This window comes from Plecotus auritus (genome assembly GCF_963455305.1).
Source record: "Plecotus auritus genome assembly, chromosome: 3".
Classification (NCBI taxonomy): domain Eukaryota; kingdom Metazoa; phylum Chordata; class Mammalia; order Chiroptera; family Vespertilionidae; genus Plecotus; species Plecotus auritus.
Window position 1 is genome coordinate 224,540,451 of NC_137772.1, and position 20,152 is coordinate 224,560,602.

Sequence of the window (20,152 nt, forward strand, 5' to 3'; positions counted from 1 at the left end):
TCGCCTTCCCCAGGAAGTGTCCATACTTGAACCGGCCTGCTCTTTCGGAAACGCACATGTGAGCAGATTACTCTCTTGCTTCCAGTCTCTCCACGGCTCTCCATGCTCTCGATAAAACCGAAGCCCTCCTGTCACTCACAGCCTGCGGCTGGGCCCTACCAGCATCTCTGGCCTCAGCCCGCACCCGGCCGCCCCTGCTCCCCCGGCGCCAGCCACACGGCCCTCCCGTCCTTCACGGGGCTCTGCTCCTCCTGTCCCGGCTCCCACACCCGCCGCTTCCTTTGCTGGACGCCACGCTCCTTCCCCGTCGTTACCCACTTCCCACACTTCACCTCCTTGACTCTGTCCCTCTGTCGAGACTTGGTTTAACCATTACTCTTGCAAGGAGCTTTCCCCGACTTCCGTAACCAGGGCGATCTGCCCTGTTTGCGTCTCTTTTTTTTTTTTTTTTTAATATATTTTATTGATTTTTTACAGAGGAAGGGAGAGGGATAGAGAGCTAGAAACATCGATGAGAGAGAAACATCGATCAGCTGCCTCCTGCACACCTCCTACTGGGGATGTGCCTGCAACCCAGGTACATGCCCTTGACCGGAATCGAACCTGGGACCTTTCAGTCCGCAGGCCGACGCTCTATCCACTGAGCCAAACCGGTTTTGGCATGTTAGCGTCTCTTAGGCGATGTCACCTCCCTTATGGCATGGCCACTGTGACCTAGGGATCATCAGCAGCTAAGAGCGGCACCGGCGGTGGCTATGATTATGGCAGGCAATACTGGATGGTGGTTATTATGATCCCTGCTGCTGCTAGCACCATGTACGTGGTCAAGAGAAAGAGAGAGAGATGGATTGGCCGGCGGATTGCTAGGCATACGTGGCAATATCCAACAGGTGGGCTACGACAGTAGTGTGACGCCCTCTGTTCATTCTCCTCCCGAAGGCTTCCCTTCTTTTGGAGCCTCTCGGTCAGCCTTGGTTCTCGCTCAGTGACCCCCTTTCTCCAGCCCCTTCAGGCCACAGAGATCATGTCTACCTCACCAATGACTCCACTGAATCCCCCCTTCTTGGGGGAAAGACCCTCAATCAGCTCACAGCATCTGCTGGCTGCTAGACCTGGCCCATGTGAGCCCGGATCAGAGATCACGGCAGGGCAGGGACCAGCTCCCTCGCCCTACGCTCCCTCTGCGCCCCTGGAGTCACACCCTGCTCAGCCCCGGTCCCGGGACCCCTGATCTCATCTCACACCTGGCTTCGCCTTTTCCTGAAAGGCGTGGAAGTAGAAGAGGTCTGAGACACCGAGCGACGCCTTGGGCAGTAACGGAGCTGTGTCCCCGGTTCTCCTGTCCCCGGGTCTCCTGTCCCCGGTTCTGCTGACCCCGGTTCTGCTGTCCCCGGTTCTGCTGTCCCCGGTTCTGCTGACCCCGGTTCTGCTGTCCCCGGTTCTGCTGACCCCGGTTCTGCTGTCCCCGGTTCTGCTGTCCCCGGTTCTGCTGACCCCGGTTCTGCTGTCCCCGGTTCTGCTGTCCCCGGTTCTGCTGACCCCGGTTCTGCTGTCCCCGGTTCTGCTGACCCCGGTTCTGCTGTCCCCGGTTCTGCTGTCCCCGGTTCTCCTGTCCCCGGTTCTGCTGACCCCGGTTCTGCTGTCCCCGGTTCTGCTGACCCTGGTTCTGCTGTCCCCGGTTCTGCTGTCCCCGGTTCTGCTGTCCCCGGTTCTGCTGACCCCGGTTCTGCTGTCCCCGGTTCTGCTGTCCCCGGTTCTGCTGACCCCGGTTCTGCTGTCCCCGGTTCTGCTGACCCCGGTTCTGCTGACCCCGGTTCTGCTGTCCCCGGTTCTGCTGACCCCGGTTCTGCTGTCCCCGGTTCTGCTGACCCCGGTTCTGCTGTCCCCGGTTCTGCTGACCCCGGTTCTGCTGTCCTGCTTCAGACAAGCGGGCGAAAGGGCTCGCTCTCTGTTGGCAGCTCCGCAGGCCACACGTGGAAGCAGCGTGAGCAGGACATTCTCAGCAGGAGTGGCTCTGGGGGAGGCCTGCTCCCGCGTGGATGGATGGAGAGCTCCGTCTCCGGTGAACCGAGTCCCGCAGCGTTCATTCCGTCCTCCCGCTCCTCCTGAACCCCGCTCTCCCGCCTGCCACTGGCCGTTAACAGGGCACCTGGTGTGAAGGCTGGGCGGCTCCGAGAGCACAGCATGGTGGTCATAAAGGCTGCGTTCGCGGTTGGAGCACCGTCCACTGCTCCATTAAGAATATGCGGGGAAACAGCTTTTCGAGTCTCTGAACCATTATCTGGGTAAGATTTTATGCCTCATTACCAAGCTGTTAGTGTTTTAAATTTAGCTCTAGACCCTGAGTAGTTAAAAGAACAACACACTTAAAAAGATGCCTATTTTTCCCTACATTGCCCATTCTTAAATTGGATATCAGAATAATTTCTCACATCGTTTTGTTAGGCATGAGAGATTAGATTTTATTTTGCTTCGAGTTTTTAAATTTCACTTCTTAAATGAAAGTGCAGTAAAACGGACGCTGGCTCGCCACATAGTTTCCTGAGTTTTAACTTATCTACAGAGATACCTCGCTTCCCTGAGCTTCACAAATATTGCGTTTTTACTAATTGAAAGCAAAAAGATCCCGACCTGCTTTATTGCAATGCTCGCTCTATTGCGGTGATCTAGCACGGGACCCACCCTATCTCCCAGGTGTGTCCGCGCAGATACGTAGAACCCCGCACTCAGGGTGCAGAGGGGTTCCCCTGCCCACAGCCTCCCTCACGTGCCCCTCTGAGGGAAAGGCCCTCAATCAGCTCACAGCATCTGCTGGCTGCCTAGACCTGGCCCATGTGAGCCCGGATCAGAGATCACGGCAGGGCAGGGACCTGCTCCCTCGCCCCACACTCCCTCTGCGCCCCTGGAGTCACACCCTGCTCAGCCCCGGTCCCGGGACCCCTGATCTCGCCTCACGCCTGGCTTCGCCTTTTCCTGAAAGGCGTGGAAGTAGAAGAGGTCTTAGACACCGAGCGACGCCTTGGGCAGCCCCTACTTTGCTCCCATCTCTCCTCCATCCCTGCGGACCAAAGAAAAGAGGGGCACCCGGGGCAGGGCCATCTGGGCCGCTCGCTGCTGACACTGGTCTCACCTCGAGCTCATTCTCCTGGGCCAATGCTTTAGTGCAGAACCCGGCAGATTCTCTCTTAGGAGACCACCTGGTTAGTGCTAAAAAGTGGTGGTGGTAGATTACCTATTTGGAAAAATAATTTAATTTGGATACCACCTTATGTCAGAATGGATTATAAAATGTTTTGTTTTGTTTTCAAAGAATAAAAACAACAAAAAACAAGCAGTGTAGAAAATGTTTTTTTCAAGCCTGGGTAAGAATGATGAATTTACATATTTTTAAGCCACAGAAGACATTGCAAAAGAAGGTTCGTGTCTGTGATTATATTAAAACTAGAGGCCCAGTGCATGAAATCATTCACTGAGGGGGAGGTCTCTCAGCCCAGACTGTGAGAGGGCACAGGCCAGGCCAAGGGACCCCACTGGTGCATGATCAGGGCCGGGGAGGAACGCGGGAGGTTGGCCAGCCCGGGAAGGACTGGGGGAGGGCTCCAGGGCATGTTGGCCTGTCTTGCTCAGTCCCAATTGGCTGGACCCCAGTAGCAAGCTAACCTACTGGTCAGAGCATATGCCCTGATGGTCAGTGCATGTCATAGTGACTGGTCGAGCGGTCAACTGTCTGCCCCCTGGTGGTCAATGTATGTCATAGCGAGCGGTTGAATGACCTTAGCATATCATTAGCATATTACACTTAGATTGGTTGCACAGACTACTGGACACTTAGCATATTAGGCTTTTATTATATAGGACTAGAGGCCCAGTGCACAAAATTTGTGCACGGGGGGAGGGGGGTGTCCCTCAGCCCAGCCTGCACCCTCTCCAATCTGGGACCCCTTGGGGGATGTCTGAATGCCGGTTTAGGCCCGATCCCACCGGGGCATTCGGACATCTCTCTCACAATCCAGGACTGCTGGCTCCCAACCGCTTGCCTGCCTGCCTGCCTGCCTGATTGCCCCTAACCGTTTCTGCCTGCCTGCCTGATCACCCCCTAACCACTCCCCTGCCAGCCTGATGCCTAACTGCTCCCCTGCTGGCCCAATTGCCCCTAACTGCCATCCCCTGCCAGCCTGCTCACCCCTAACTGTCCTCCCCTGCAGGCCTGGTCGTCCCCAACTACCCTCCCCTGCTGGCCCAGTAACCCCTAACTGCCCTCCCTTGCCAGCCTGGTTGCCCCTAACTGCCCTCCCCTGTCGGCCTGGTCGCCCCTAACTGTCTTCCCCTGCAGGCCTGGGTCCCCCCCAACTGCCCTCCCCTGCAGGCCTGGTCCTCCCCTGCAGGCCTGGTCTCCTGCAACTGTCTTCCTCTGCCAGCCTGGTCACCCCTAACTGCCCTCCCCTGCTGGCCTGATCACCCACAACTGCCCTCCCCTGCTGGCCATCTTGTGGTGGCCATCTTGTGGTGGCCATCTTGTGTCCACCTGGGGGCAGCCATCTTTGACCACATGGGGGCGGTCATTTGTGTGTTGGAGTGATGGTCAATTTGCATATTACTATATTAGATAGTATGAGAACTTCAACCTGAAGAGCTTATCATGCAACTGAGGGAAACAGCAAGCGGGGAACCCCACCAGAGGACCAGGAACCCCTTCTAGGTCCTGCGAGGAATAACTCTCAAACACGCATTCTGCTGAGGCCCGGCAGTCGGACATCCCCCAAGGGCTTCCAGACTGCAAGAGGGCGCAGGTCAGGCTGAGGGAACCCCCCGAGTGCATGAATTTCGTGCATGGGGCCTCTAGTAAGAATATATTGTTTTTAAATCAGATGAGGGAGATTATAAAAGTCAGAGGATTAAAAGGTATCTATATACTTCTAAAGGGATCATTGGCAAGTCTTTACTTCCACACACACTAGGGGACACACCTAATTTACAACTCATAGCATTAACCCGCTGGGCATTCACCTTGCCATTGTCGCTTGTGCCCTGTTCCACCAGGAACTCTGGGTAAATGCGGGAAAGGGCACGACTCAGGAAACCCCGGGTCGCTGGCTGGAAAAGGCTGTCCCGGAAGCATGGTGCTGGCTGCGGTGGCCTCCCACTACACTCACTCCCTGCACCCGTCACCGTCTCCACCACCACCACCACCCTGGTCGGCCACGCTGATTTCCGCCTTCTTAGCACCCCCCACAATGTCTGGCAGAGAGAAGCACTCAATATGTATCCATTACACTTACAACTCGGAAGACCACAACAGCAGTATGAAGGATGTCTGTAATATACGTTCCTATTTTAAAAAGCACAATATAAAACTGGAGACACACTCAGATTACAAATATGTGAAAGTTATAGATGCATGCAGACACAAAGCAGAAGAGAGCGTGGGAAATGAAAGCAGTAAATTTGCTACGTGAGGTGGACGGGACTCTGGTTTTGATCTTCCTTGCTGCTATTAAATTGCTCCTTGTAAAATTTTGAAAATGAACTAAAAAGAAATGTCTGTATGCCTTTCAGTTGTCCAAGAAGGCAATCCTACGGACCTCCACCGGGCACAGGCGGGACCACACAGCTGCTTGCTGGCCCATGGCGTCTTCGCTCCCAGGGCCACGCCGCGCCCTTCACTGGGGGAGCCAGTGGCCGTATGTGGCGACTCTGCATACACAGGGCGCGGAGAAGGAAAGGGGGCGCAGTGGGAAATGACGCGCTGGCCTAGCTTAGCACCCCTTCTTCCTCTTCCTTCTCCTGGGCCTTTCCTTTCTAGGTCACCCGAGTGCCCAGCAGTGCCCAGAGCTCCGTAAGACGATCTTCCCATGAGCCTCCACCCGAGCTCCCGAGAAAGGTTCTCTGAGCTCCTCACCCAGAGTTCGGTCTCCACACGCCACTCCCAACGGGAAGGAAACGGATCCTGGAGAAGTGGCTGATTCCAGGTCGGGGCCAAGAGATGACCTGAGTGGCCGGGAGCACGTGTCAGCCGGAAAGCAAGAGAGCGACACAGACTCCGAGGGTGACAGCAGCCGACTCAGGGCCGATGTGAGAGGCTCCCCCCGACCACGACGGAACAGACGGAGTACCAATGAGAATGACAACTGCACCAAATCGAAATGGGTTGGTACTACTTTTCAAGAAAGATGGCTCACTGCTCTAGGAGGGTGCTAGGAAGCCCAGGGTCTCCTGCCTTTCTGAGGTTGATGGGGCCTCTTGTCGCCGTCCCTGGGGAGGCGACGCTTTCCCTGCAGAAGCAGCCCCACCAATAAGAGCAGGAGGACCCACTGGAACATCACCGCTCGGCAGACTCGCGACCGAGTGCGTGCACACTAGTCCGGTCAACGTGGCCGCGCACATCACTGAAGAGACAAGCAGTCCGTTTTGAAGAATTCTTGCCCCCAAACTGGACGTGGGTCTACAGACCTATCAGCTCCGGACGGGCTGGGGGAGGGGGACGGGAAAGGGTACTGACTGTCACTGTGGGCACCACCGGCAGATTCGTGTTGTAAGAAAATCCTCCCAGCAAATAGTGCGGCTCCTACATGCACCTCGGGGGATGATAAGCAGACGGACAGGGGCCTAGCGACCGCAGGAACTGTGCAAACCAATCAGCTGACGCGTGCGGCCCATTTGGATCTGGACTCAAATACACGTCATAAAGGAAATAGGGCACATCCGAGCCCTGACTGGATGTCTATCACCATCAATAATTCTCCGAGGGGTGAAAACGTGTTTTCATGTTTCTAAGAGTTCTCACCTTTTGGAGATCTTGCCAGTGAAATGTGATGTCTGGTGTTTGTTCCAAAAACACCTGGGGTTGAGGGCGTGGGGACCTGAGCGCATTAATTCCCTCATTCTCTTTGTTCCCACACGCGTTTGAGCTTCTCAGCAGCGAAAAGTCCACAGCATTTAATAAGAACTAAAGGAGGCCGCTCCTTCCCCTCGCGGCTGACGGACGTGTGAGGGGAAAGATGTCCAGGAAGCACGGACTCTTACCTTTTCATCAGCGGGATGAAGATCCTTCTCGGCAACCGGTACACGAAGGAGTCGAGGACGATCTTGAGGTAGTTCAGGGAGATGTACCCGCACTTGGAGGGGTCCCCGGCGCTCAGGGCCTTTTCCACCTTCTCGCGGCACTTGGCAAGCTGCAACGGATTAGAACGAGAGCGTAGCATGCAGACACCCGCCTCACAGGGCGGCGCAACCTCTTTTCCCCAAACCTCTGCACACTTCCCTCTCCGAAACTGATCAGAAAGGGACCACGGCAGGTGCTGAAGCTCAAATGTTTAACTGACGAGCTCCTGCAGAACAGGGTCCCGCTCCCAGCTGCTCGCTGCGGGGCAGACAGGCTCCCAGGACCAGCAGCGCCCCCACACGCAGGCTGAGGGCAGGCGGGCCAGCCAGGGTGATGCATCTTCTCCCCATCCTTCCCGCTGCGCCCGCCCTCCGCTCCTCCTGACTACGGTCCATCACACGGAAAACGGCCACCTCTCATTAAAAATGCAAGTGGCTTTATAGAGAGGAGCATTGCTAAGGGCTCACACACAGCACACACTGGACGTTCCTTTATTCGTTGTTAACGGAGAAGTACAGAGAACCGGGTGAACGAGCTTTGCTTGCGGGACTTGGCCAATGCAGTAAAGTAGGTTAACCGATGATTTATTCTGTGACTTATGAAAGTGCTGTGAAGACTGGCTTTCCTGCCAAAGGCTTTCCTGCTGTTTATTGTTGAGGGACAAACATATTCTCCAGTGTTGCCAACCCTCTCCGCTCTGTCCCATTTCAGTTCCTCCTGCTAACTGGGTAAGAAGGTAGACAAACCAGCCGCCAGCTCGGTGTGAAAGGTGGCTTTAGGAAAGCTGCCGGGACATGGAAATATGTGAACCAGAGTCCCTGTCCACCACCTAGGGAGCAGGCTCGTGAAACTTCCGCAGAGGGCCCGGGAATGCCGGACAACCTGGGGAAGCTTTGACAATATTTAGAGAATCACAGAGCCTCAGCTTCTTAGAAAGTTGTGTAAAGTTCACCCCAAATGTGGCCAAGTCTGTGCGCCTGTTTCAGGGAGGTGGGCGCCCCGGGGAGGCCCCAGCAGAGACGCCGGAGCTGGGTGGAGCCATGAAGCCGCTGCCAACATCCTCCCGCCGTTTGGTCTCCGATGAGGTCTGTGTCCGGAACGGTTCTGACATCGGCGTTTTTGGAGAAAGAGCAGGGAGTGAAACAGGAAGGGGATCTCTGCGACATGCCTAGCCTTTTGGGAATTTCCATCGTCACTGTTTATAAAGAAGCAAAAGATGAAAAAGCGAGCAATTCAGCAAAGCACGGGAGAGGACACACGGACCGTGGGAGTCCCAGCACCCAGTCGTCAGTGCCCCCCAGGCCGTTGGCATCACGGGAGCACGGGCAGCACTTCCATCAGTGCGACCATGTCCCCCGGCAACGGGAGGTGCCTTCCGCTGAGCAGCCGCCGGCAACGGGCGGCATCGCACTTCCCACGGCGCGTGGCGTGGCCACATGTGGACGACCGGAAGCTGCGCCCATTTCTGCTGACACGTTTACTTTGTTTAAATGTTTCCTGGTCCCCGATCTAGATGCGGCCCCCTCGTTAGTCTCTCGTAGTGCCTCTCCTTTGCTGTCACTCCCTCAGGAGCAGGTGATGTGTTTGTATTTTTTCATATTTATGAGTGTGTGAGTGTGAGTGTGTGAGTGTGTGAGTGTGAACATGTGTGTGAATGTGTGAATGTGTGAATATGTGTGTGTGTGAACGTGTGTGTGAATTGTGTGAGTGTGGGAATGTGTGTGTGAGAATGTGAGTGTAAATGTGTGAATGTGAGTGTGAACATGTGTGTGATTTGTGTGAGTATGGGAATGTGTGTGTGAGAATGTGTGAGTGTGTGCATGTGTGTGTGAATGTGAATACGTGTATGTACGTGAGTGTGAGTGTGAACGTGTGTGTGAATGTGTGTGTGAGAATGTGTGAGCGTAAATGTGTGTGTGTGTGTGACACCTCTCTCCCTGGAGCACCATCACGCCACCTTCCTGAAAGCAGACACTATGGCTGCTTTGTTCACTAATAACTACCTAGAGCAGCCGTGGGCAAACTACGGCCCGTTCGGCTGTTCTATCCGGCCCGCGGAGCCGAAAGAGCGCAGGGTTCTCTTGCTCTCCCCTCCGCTCCTTCACCAGCAGCAGTGTTAACATGGCAACGTCGGGAAACACGGCCGCAGCTCCTTCTTCTGAGTGGGCGGATTTATATCCCCCCATTCAGTAGAAGGAACAACCTCTCCATCTTCCAGAGGCTCCTTGTAATGCCCGCGGACGCGTCCCCCGACATCACCCTGGGAATGCGGAGACACGTTATCGTGGTGATGGAGGGAGACACGCCCCTGGAGAGCACAGTATCAGAGCATTAGCTAAAAAGGAGACCAACAACACTGTTCCCACTGAAGTTGATGTTTTAAAGACCAAAAACCTTTCAACCCAGTCTACATTGCCATCTACGTCTACGTCCCGGGCATAATTTGGAAGTTGCACTAAAGAAAATGTTTAATTTACTGTTTACACATTTTGTTCTTTTCTATTTGTTTTAGTTTTAAATTATTTTATTATATTTAAGTTTAATTTGAAAAGCTTTTGTACCTTTCCTTTGTTAGGCAATTTTATTTTGCCTTTGCCATCTTCAATATAAGGTATGTTATTGTGCTATGATTCCTCCATTTTTTGAAGTTTCAAATTATAATAATTAATGTTTACATTCTTGTTAAAATGTTTGAAATGAATAAAACTACTGAAATAAAAAAAAAAAAAAGACCGTACCCTTTTATGTAATGATGTTTACTTTGAATTTATATTAGTTCACACAAACACTCCATCCATGCTTTTGTTCTGGCCCTCCGGTCCAGTTTAAGAACCCATTGTGGCCCTCGAGTCAAAAAGTTTGCCCACGCCTGACCTAGAATGAAGCACAATTTGGCAGGAAGTAGGCAAACGCATTAAATATCTGTTAAAAATGGATTTTTTTAACCAAAAATGATCCAAAGAGATGTTGCACAAAAGCCATTTGGCACACAGTTTTTAAAAGTGAAACGGGAAAGCGTGGCTGAGATGCCATGGCGCCTGCCTCACACGGAAACTGTGAACTCACACCAAGTGCTGGCGAGCCCGTGGGACAACAGGCGCTCCCAGGGCTGTGGGCACGGGCACTGACACCTGGGAACAGGCTGGCACTGCCACAGAGCTGAGCAGTGTGCGCCCCACACCCTGGCCAGCGCCTGCATCTGGCATGATTCCCAGAGAGCCTTCCGCAGGGCAGCGGGGACTGCACGGCCACGTGGGGCAGCAGGGAATGGGTCAGCACAGACGGGGCAGTCCAGGTGTCGGTGCCGAGGGGAGTGTGGGCGCTGTGCGCGTTTGTATAACAGGAGTGTGTGCTGTGCGGGTGTGGATAACGGGAATGTGTGCTGTGCGGGTGTGGATAACGGGAATGTGTGCTGTGCGGGTGTGGATAACTGGAGTGTGTGCTGTGTGGGTGTGGATAACGGGAGTGTGTGCTGTGCGGGTGTGGATAACGGGAATGTGTGCTGTGCGGGTGTGGATAATGGGAGTGTGTGTGCTGTGCGGGTGTGGATAATGGGAGTGTGTGTGCTGTGCGGGTGTGGATAATGGGAGTGTGTGCTGTGCGGGGTGGATAATGGGAGTGTGTGCTGTGCGGGGTGGATAATGGGAGTGTGCGCTGTGCGGGGTGGATAATGGGAGTGTGTGTGCTGTGCGGGGTGGATAATGGGAGTGTGTGCTGTGCGGGGTGGATAATGGGAGTGTGCGCTGTGCGGGGTGGATAATGGGAGTGTGGGCGCTGTGCGGGTGTGGATAATGGGAGTGTGTGCTGTGCGGGGTGGATAATGGGAGTGTGCGCTGTGCGGGTGTGGATAATGGGAGTGTGCGCTGTGCGGGTGTGGATAATGGGAGTGTGCGCTGTGCGGGTGTGGATAATGGGAGTGTGTGCTGTGCGGGTTTGTATAATGGGAGTGTGCGCTGTGCGGGTGTGTATAATGGGAGTGTGCGCTTTGCGGGTGTGGATAATGGGAGTGCGCGCTGTGCGGGTGTGGGTAATGGGAGTGCGCGCTGTGCGGGTGTGGATAATGGGAGTGCGTGCTGTGCGGGTGTGGATAATGGGAGTGTGCGCTGTGCGGGTGTGGATAATGGGAGTGTGCGCTGTGCGGGTGTGGATAATGGGAGTGCGCGCTGGGCGGGTGTGGATAATGGGAGTGTGCGCTGTGCGGGTGTGGATAATGGGAGTGTGTGCTGTGCGGGTATGGGTAATGGGAGTGCGCGCTGTGCGGGTGTGGGTAATGGGAGTGTGTGCTGTGCGGGTGTGGGTAATGGGAGTGCGCGCTGTGCGGGTGTGGATAATGGGAGTGCGTGCTGTGCGGGTGTGGATAATGGGAGTGTGTGCTGTGCGGGTGTGGATAATGGGAGTGTGCGCTGTGCGGGTTTGTATAATGGGAGTGTGCGCTGTGCGGGTGTGGATAATGGGAGTGTGCGCTGTGCGGGTGTGGATAATGGGAGTGTGCGCTGTGCGGGTGTGGATAATGGGAGTGTGTGCTGTGCGGGTTTGTATAATGGGAGTGTGTGCTGTGCGGGTGTGTATAATGGGAGTGTGCGCTGTGCGGGTGTGGATAATGGGAGTGTGTGCTGTGCGGGTTTGTATAATGGGAGTGTGTGCTGTGCGGGTGTGGATAATGGGAGTGCGTGCTGTGCGGGTGTGGATAATGGGAGTGCGTGCTGTGCGGGTGTGGATAATGGGAGTGTGCGCTGGGCGGGTGTGGATAATGGGAGTGTGTGTGCTGTGCGGGTGTGGATAATGGGAGTGTGTGTGCTGTGCGGGTGTGGATAATGGGAGTGTGTGTGCTGTGCGGGTGTGGATAATGGGAGTGTGTGTGCTGTGCGGGTGTGGATAACGGGAGTGTGTGCTGTGTGGGTGTGGATAATGGAAGTGTGCGCTGTGCGGGTGTGGATAATGGGAGTGTGTGCTGTGTGGGTGTGGATAATGGAAGTGTGCGCTGTGTGGGTGTGGATAATGGGAGTGTGCGCTGTGCGGGTGTGGATAATGGGAGTGTGCGCTGTGTGGGTGTGGATAATGGAAGTGTGCGCTGTGCGGGTGTGGATAATGGGAGTGTGCGCTGTGTGGGTGTGGATAATGGGAGTGTGCGTGCTGTGCGGGTGTGGATAATGGGAGTGTGCGCTGTGCGGGTTTGTATAATGGGAGTGTGCGCTGTGCGGGTGTGGATAATGGGAGTGTGCGCTGTGCGGGTGTGGATAATGGGAGTGTGCGCTGTGCGGGTGTGGATAATGGGAGTGTGTGCTGTGCGGGTTTGTATAATGGGAGTGTGTGCTGTGCGGGTGTGTATAATGGGAGTGTGCGCTGTGCGGGTGTGGATAATGGGAGTGTGTGCTGTGCGGGTTTGTATAATGGGAGTGTGTGCTGTGCGGGTGTGGATAATGGGAGTGCGTGCTGTGCGGGTGTGGATAATGGGAGTGCGTGCTGTGCGGGTGTGGATAATGGGAGTGTGCGCTGGGCGGGTGTGGATAATGGGAGTGTGTGTGCTGTGCGGGTGTGGATAATGGGAGTGTGTGTGCTGTGCGGGTGTGGATAATGGGAGTGTGTGTGCTGTGCGGGTGTGGATAATGGGAGTGTGTGTGCTGTGCGGGTGTGGATAACGGGAGTGTGTGCTGTGTGGGTGTGGATAATGGAAGTGTGCGCTGTGCGGGTGTGGATAATGGGAGTGTGTGCTGTGTGGGTGTGGATAATGGAAGTGTGCGCTGTGTGGGTGTGGATAATGGGAGTGTGCGCTGTGCGGGTGTGGATAATGGGAGTGTGCGCTGTGTGGGTGTGGATAATGGAAGTGTGCGCTGTGCGGGTGTGGATAATGGGAGTGTGCGCTGTGTGGGTGTGGATAATGGGAGTGTGCGTGCTGTGCGGGTGTGGATAATGGGAGTGTGTGTGCTGTGCGGGTGTGGATAATGGGAGTGTGTGTGCTGTGCGGGTGTGGATAATGGGAGTGTGTGCTGTGCGGGGTGGATAATGGGAGTGTGTGCTGTGCGGGGTGGATAATGGGAGTGTGTGTGCTGTGCGGGTGTGTATAATGGGAGTGTGTGCTGTGCGGGTGTGTATAATGGGAGTGTGTGCTGTGCGGGGTGGATAATGGGAGTGTGTGTGCTGTGCGGGGTGGATAATGGGAGTGTGTGTGCTGTGCGGGGTGGATAATGGGAGTGTGTGTGCTGTGCGGGGTGGATAATGGGAGTGTGTGTGCTGTGCGGGGTGGATAATGGGAGTGTGTGTGCTGTGCGGGGTGGATAATGGGAGTGTGTGCTGTGTGGGTGTGGATAATGGAAGTGTGTGCTGTGCGGGTGTGGATAATGGAAGTGTGCGCTGTGTGGGTGTGGATAATGGAAGTGTGCGCTGTGCGGGGTGGATAATGGGAGTGTGTGTGCTGTGCGGGGTGGATAATGGGAGTGTGTGCTGTGTGGGTGTGGATAATGGAAGTGTGCGCTGTGCGGGGTGGATAATGGGAGTGTGCGCTGTGCGGGGTGGATAATGGGAGTGTGCGCTGTGCGGGGTGGATAATGGGAGTGTGTGCTGTGCGGGGTGGATAATGGGGGTGTGCGCTGTGCGGGTGTGGATAACGGGAGTGTGTGCTGTGCGGGTGTGGGTAATGGGAGTGTGCGCTGTGCGGGTGTGGATAATGGGAGTGTGTGTGCTGTGCGGGTGTGGATAATGGGAGTGTGTGTGCTGTGCGGGTGTGGATAATGGGAGAGTGTGCTGTGCGGGTGTGGATAATGGGAGTGTGTGTGCTGTGCGGGGTGGATAATGGGAGTGTGTGTGCTGTGCGGGGTGGGTAATGGGAGTGTGTGCTGTGCGGGGTGGGTAATGGGAGTGTGTGTGCTGTGCGGGTGTGGATAACGGGAGTGTGCGTGCTGTGCGGGTGTGGATAATGGGAGTGCGCGCTGTGCGGGTGTGGATAATGGGAGTGTGCGCTGTGCGGGTGTGGATAATGGGAGTGTGCGCTGTGCGGGTGTGTATAATGGGAGTGTGTGCTGTGCGGGGTGGATAATGGGAGTGTGTGCTGTGCGGGGTGGATAATGGGAGTGTGCGCTGTGCGGGGTGGATAATGGGAGTGTGTGCTGTGCGGGGTGGATTATGGGAGTGTGCGCTGTGCGGGTGTGGATAACTGGAGTGTGTGCTGTGCGGGTGTGGGTAATGGGAGTGTGCGCTGTGCGGGGTGGATAATGGGAGTGCGCGCTGTGCGGGTGTGGATAATGGGAGTGTGTGCGCTGTGTGGGTGTGGATAACGGGAGTGTGTGCTGTGCGGGGTGGATAATGGGAGTGTGTGCTGTGCGGGGTGGATAATGGGAGTGTGCGCTGTGCGGGGTGGATAATGGGAGTGTGCGCTGTGCGGGTGTGGATAATGGGAGTGTGTGGTGTGCGGGGTGGATAATGGGAGTGCGCGCTGTGCGGGGTGGATAATGGGAGTGTGCGCTGTGCGGGTGTGGATAATGGGAGTGTGTGCTGTGCGGGTGTGGATAATGGGAGTGTGTGTGCTGTGCGGGTGTGGATAATGGGAGTGTGTGCTGTGCGGGTGTGGATAATGGGAGTGCGTGCTGTGCGGGTGTGGATAATGGGAGTGCGTGCTGTGCGGGTGTGGATAATGGGAGTGCGTGCTGTGCGGGTGTGGATAATGGGAGTGTGCGCTGTGCGGGGTGGATAATGGGAGTGTGCGCTGTGCGGGTGTGGATAATGGGAGTGTGTGGTGTGCGGGGTGGATAATGGGAGTGCGCGCTGTGCGGGGTGGATAATGGGAGTGTGCGCTGTGCGGGTGTGGATAATGGGAGTGTGTGCTGTGCGGGTGTGGATAATGGGAGTGTGTGTGCTGTGCGGGTGTGGATAATGGGAGTGTGTGTGCTGTGCGGGTGTGGATAATGAAAGTGTGTGCTGTGCGGGTGTGGATAATGGGAGTGCGTGCTGTGCGGGTGTGGATAATGGGAGTGCGTGCTGTGCGGGTGTGGATAATGGGAGTGCGTGCTGTGCGGGTGTGGATAATGGAAGTGTGCGCTGTGCGGGTGTGGATAATGGAAGTGTGCGCTGTGCGGGTGTGGATAATGGGAGTGTGTGCTGTGCGGGGTGGATAATGGGAGTGTGTGCTGTGCGGGTGTGGATAATGGGAGTGTGTGCGCTGTGCGGGGTGGATAATGGGAGTGTGCGCTGTGCGGGGTGGATAATGGGAGTGTGTGCTGTGCGGGTGTGGATAATGGGAGTGTGTGCGCTGTGCGGGGTGGATAATGGGAGTGCGCGCTGTGCGGGGTGGATAATGGGAGAGTGTGCTGTGCGGGGTGGGTAATGGGAGAGTGTGCTGTGTGGGTGTGGATAATGGAAGTGTGCGCTGTGCGGGTGTGGATAATGGGTGTGTGTGCTGTGTGGGTGTGGATAATGGGAGTGTGTGCTGTGCGGGTGTGGATAATGGGTGTGTGCGCTGTGCGGGTGTGGATAACGGGAGTGTGCGCTGTGCGGGTGTGGATAACGGGAGTGTGTGCTGTGCGGGTGTGGATAATGCGTGTGTGTGCTGTGCGGGTGTGGATAATGGGAGTGCGTGCTGTGCGGGCGTGGATAATGGGAGTGCGTGCGCTGTGTGGGTGTGGATAACGGGAGTGTGTGCTGTGCGGGTGTGGATAACGGGAGTGTGTGCTGTGCGGGGTGGATAATGGGAGTGTGTGCTGTGCGGGGTGGATAATGGGAGTGTGCGCTGTGCGGGGTGGATAATGGGAGTGCGCGCTGTGCGGGTGTGGATAACGGGAGTGTGTGCTGTGCGGGGTGGATAATGGGAGTGTGTGCTGTGCGGGTGTGTATAATGGGAGTGTGTGCTGTGCGGGGTGGATAATGGGAGTGTGCGCTGTGCGGGGTGGATAATGGGAGTGCGCGCTGTGCGGGTGTGGATAACGGGAGTGTGTGCGCTGTGTGGGTGTGGATAACGGGAGTGTGTGCTGTGCGGGGTGGATAATGGGAGTGTGTGCTGTGCGGGGTGAATAATGGGAGTGTGCGCTGTGCGGGGTGGATAATGGGAGTGTGCGCTGTGCGGGTGTGGATAATGGGAGTGTGTGGTGTGCGGGGTGGATAATGGAGTGCGCGCTGTGCGGGGTGGATAATGGAGTGTGCGCTGTGCGGGTGTGGATAATGGGAGTGTGTGCTGTGCGGGTGTGGGTAATGGGAGTGTGCGCTGTGCGGGTGTGGATAATGGGAGTGTGTGTGCTGTGCGGGTGTGGATAATGGGAGTGTGTGTGCTGTGCGGGTGTGGATAATGGGAGTGTGTGCTGTGCGGGTGTGTATAATGGGAGTGTGTGCTGTGCGGGGTGGATAATGGGAGTGTGTGCTGTGCGGGGTGGATAATGGGAGTGTGCGCTGTGCGGGGTGGATAATGGGAGTGTGTGCTGTGCGGGGTGGATTATGGGAGTGTGCGCTGTGCGGGTGTGGATAACTGGAGTGTGTGCTGTGCGGGTGTGGGTAATGGGAGTGTGCGCTGTGCGGGTGTGGATAATGGGAGTGTGTGTGCTGTGCGGGTGTGGATAATGGGAGTGTGTGTGCTGTGCGGGTGTGGATAATGGGAGTGTGTGCTGTGCGGGTGTGTATAATGGGAGTGTGTGCTGTGCGGGGTGGATAATGGGAGTGTGCGCTGTGCGGGGTGGATAATGGGAGTGCGCGCTGTGCGGGTGTGGATAATGGGAGTGTGTGCGCTGTGTGGGTGTGGATAACGGGAGTGTGTGCTGTGCGGGGTGGATAATGGGAGTGTGTGCTGTGCGGGGTGAATAATGGGAGTGTGCGCTGTGCGGGGTGGATAATGGGAGTGTGCGCTGTGCGGGTGTGGATAATGGGAGTGTGCGTGCTGTGCGGGTGTGGATAATGGGAGTGTGTGCTGTGCGGGGTGGATAATGGGAGTGTGTGTGCTGTGCGGGTGTGGATAATGGGAGTGTGTGCTGTGCGGGGTGGATAATGGGAGTGTGCGTGCTGTGCGGGTGTGGATAATGGGAGTGTGCGCTGTGCGGGTGTGGGTAATGGGAGTGTGCGCTGTGCGGGTGTGGGTAATGGGAGTGTGCGCTGTGCGGGGTGGATAATGGGAGTGTGCGCTGTGCGGGTGTGGGTAATGGGAGTGTGCGCTGTGCGGGGTGGATAATGGGAGTGTGTGCTGTGCGGGTGTGGGTAATGGGAGTGTGCGCTGTGCGGGTGTGGGTAATGGGAGTGTGCGCTGTGCGGGTGTGGGTAATGGGAGTGTGCGCTGTGCGGGGTGGATAATGGGAGTGTGCGCTGTGCGGGGTGGATAATAGGAGTGTGCGCTGTAGGGGTGGATAATGGGAGTGTGTGCTGTGCGGGGTGGATAATGGGAGTGTGCGCTGTGCGGGGTGGATAATGGGAGTGTGTGCTGTGCGGGGTGGATAATGGGAGTGTGCGCTGTGCGGGTGTGGATAACGGGAGTGTGTGTGCTGTGCGGGTGTGGATAATGGGAGTGTGTGCTGTGCGGGTGTGGGTAATGGGAGTGTGCGCTGTGCGGGGTGGATAATGGGAGTGTGCGCTGTGCGGGGTGGATAATGGGAGTGTGCGCTGTGCGGGGTGGATAATGGGAGTGTGTGCTGTGCGGGGTGGATAATGGGAGTGTGCGCTGTGCGGGTGTGGATAACGGGAGTGTGTGCTGTGCGGGTGTGGGTAATGGGAGTGTGCGCTGTGCGGGTGTGGATAATGGGAGTGTGTGTGCTGTGCGGGTGTGGATAATGGGAGTGTGTGTGCTGTGCGGGTGTGGATAATGGGAGTGTGTGCTGTGCGGGTGTGGATAATGGGAGTGTGTGTGCTGTGCGGGGTGGATAATGGGAGTGTGCGCTGTGTGGGTGTGGATAATGGAAGTGTGCGCTGTGCGGGGTGGATAATGGGAGTGTGTGTGCTGTGCGGGGTGGATAATGGGAGTGTGTGCTGTGTGGGTGTGGATAATGGAAGTGTGTGCTGTGCGGGTGTGGATAATGGAAGTGTGCGCTGTGTGGGTGTGGATAATGGAAGTGTGCGCTGTGTGGGTGTGGATAATGGAAGTGTGCGCTGTGTGGGTGTGGATAATGGAAGTGTGCGCTGTGTGGGTGTGGATAATGGAAGTGTGTGTGCTGTGCGGGTGTGGATAATGGGAGTGTGCGTGCTGTGCGGGTGTGGATAATGGGAGTGTGCGTGCTGTGCGGGTGTGGATAACGGGAGTGTGTGCTGTGCGGGGTGGATAATGGGAGTGTGTGTGCTGTGCGGGTGTGGATAATGGGAGTGTGTGCTGTGCGGGGTGGATAATGGGAGTGTGCGTGCTGTGCGGGTGTGGATAATGGGAGTGTGCGCTGTGCGGGTGTGGGTAATGGGAGTGTGCGCTGTGCGGGTGTGGGTAATGGGAGTGTGCGCTGTGCGGGGTGGATAATGGGAGTGTGTGCTGTGCGGGTGTGGGTAATGGGAGTGTGCGCTGTGCGGGGTGGATAATGGGAGTGTGTGCTGTGCGGGTGTGGGTAATGGGAGTGTGCGCTGTGCGGGTGTGGGTAATGGGAGTGTGCGCTGTGCGGGTGTGGGTAATGGGAGTGTGCGCTGTGCGGGGTGGATAATGGGAGTGTGCGCTGTGCGGGGTGGATAATGGGAGTGTGCGCTGTGCGGGGTGGATAATGGGAGTGTGTGCTGTGCGGGGTGGATAATGGGGGTGTGCGCTGTGCGGGTGTGGATAACGGGAGTGTGTGCTGTGCGGGTGTGGGTAATGGGAGTGTGCGCTGTGCGGGTGTGGATAATGGGAGTGTGTGTGCTGTGCGGGTGTGGATAATGGGAGTGTGTGTGCTGTGCGGGTGTGGATAATGGGAGAGTGTGCTGTGCGGGTGTGGATAATAGGAGTGTGTGTGCTGTGCGGGGTGGATAATGGGAGTGTGTGTGCTGTGCGGGGTGGATAATGGGAGTGTGTGCTGTGCGGGGTGGGTAATGGGAGTGTGTGCTGTGCGGGTGTGGATAATGGGAGTGTGTGTGCTGTGCGGGTGTGGATAACGGGAGTGTGCGCTGTGCGGGTGTGGATAATGGGAGTGCGCGCTGTGCGGGTGTGGATAATGGGAGTGTGCGCTGTGCGGGTGTGGATAATGGGAGTGTGTGCTGTGCGGGTGTGTATAATGGGAGTGTGTGCTGTGCGGGGTGGATAATGGGAGTGTGTGCTGTGCGGGGTGGATAATGGGAGTGTGCGCTGTGCGGGGTGGATAATGGGAGTGTGTGCTGTGCGGGGTGGATTATGGGAGTGTGCGCTGTGCGGGTGTGGATAACTGGAGTGTGTGCTGTGCGGGTGTGGGTAATGGGAGTGTGCGCTGTGCGGGGTGGATAATGGGAGTGCGCGCTGTGCGGGTGTGGATAATGGGAGTGTGTGCGCTGTGTGGGTGTGGATAACGGGAGTGTGTGCTGTGCGGGGTGGATAATGGGAGTGTGTGCTGTGCGGGGTGGATAATGGGAGTGTGCGCTGTGCGGGGTGGATAATGGGAGTGTGCGCTGTGCGGGTGTGGATAATGGGAGTGTGTGGTGTGCGGGGTGGATAATGGGAGTGCGCGCTGTGCGGGGTGGATAATGGGAGTGTGCGCTGTGCGGGTGTGGATAATGGGAGTGTGTGCTGTGCGGGTGTGGATAATGGGAGTGTGTGTGCTGTGCGGGTGTGGATAATGGGAGTGTGTGCTGTGCGGGTGTGGATAATGGGAGTGCGTGCTGTGCGGGTGTGGATAATGGGAGTGCGTGCTGTGCGGGTGTGGATAATGGGAGTGCGTGCTGTGCGGGTGTGGATAATGGGAGTGTGCGCTGTGCGGGGTGGATAATGGGAGTGTGCGCTGTGCGGGTGTGGATAATGGGAGTGTGTGGTGTGCGGGGTGGATAATGGGAGTGCGCGCTGTGCGGGGTGGATAATGGGAGTGTGCGCTGTGCGGGTGTGGATAATGGGAGTGTGTGCTGTGCGGGTGTGGATAATGGGAGTGTGTGTGCTGTGCGGGTGTGGATAATGGGAGTGTGTGTGCTGTGCGGGTGTGGATAATGGGAGTGTGTGCTGTGCGGGTGTGGATA

At 56.5% G+C, this 20,152-nt stretch overlaps 1 protein-coding gene across 1 annotated transcript in view; it reads right to left on the bottom strand.

Moving 5' to 3' along the window:
• EFCAB6 (EF-hand calcium binding domain 6) overlaps nucleotides 1–20,152 on the bottom strand; it is a gene marked incomplete at its 5' end in the record, with an annotated part of 176,794 nt that overhangs the window by 95,853 nt on the left and 60,789 nt on the right. Inside the window, one exon of the mRNA XM_080660273.1 lies at nucleotides 7,024–7,172. Within this exon, the coding sequence (XP_080516399.1) occupies nucleotides 7,024–7,172 (149 nt within the window). The remainder of the gene's footprint in view (nucleotides 1–7,023; nucleotides 7,173–20,152) is intronic.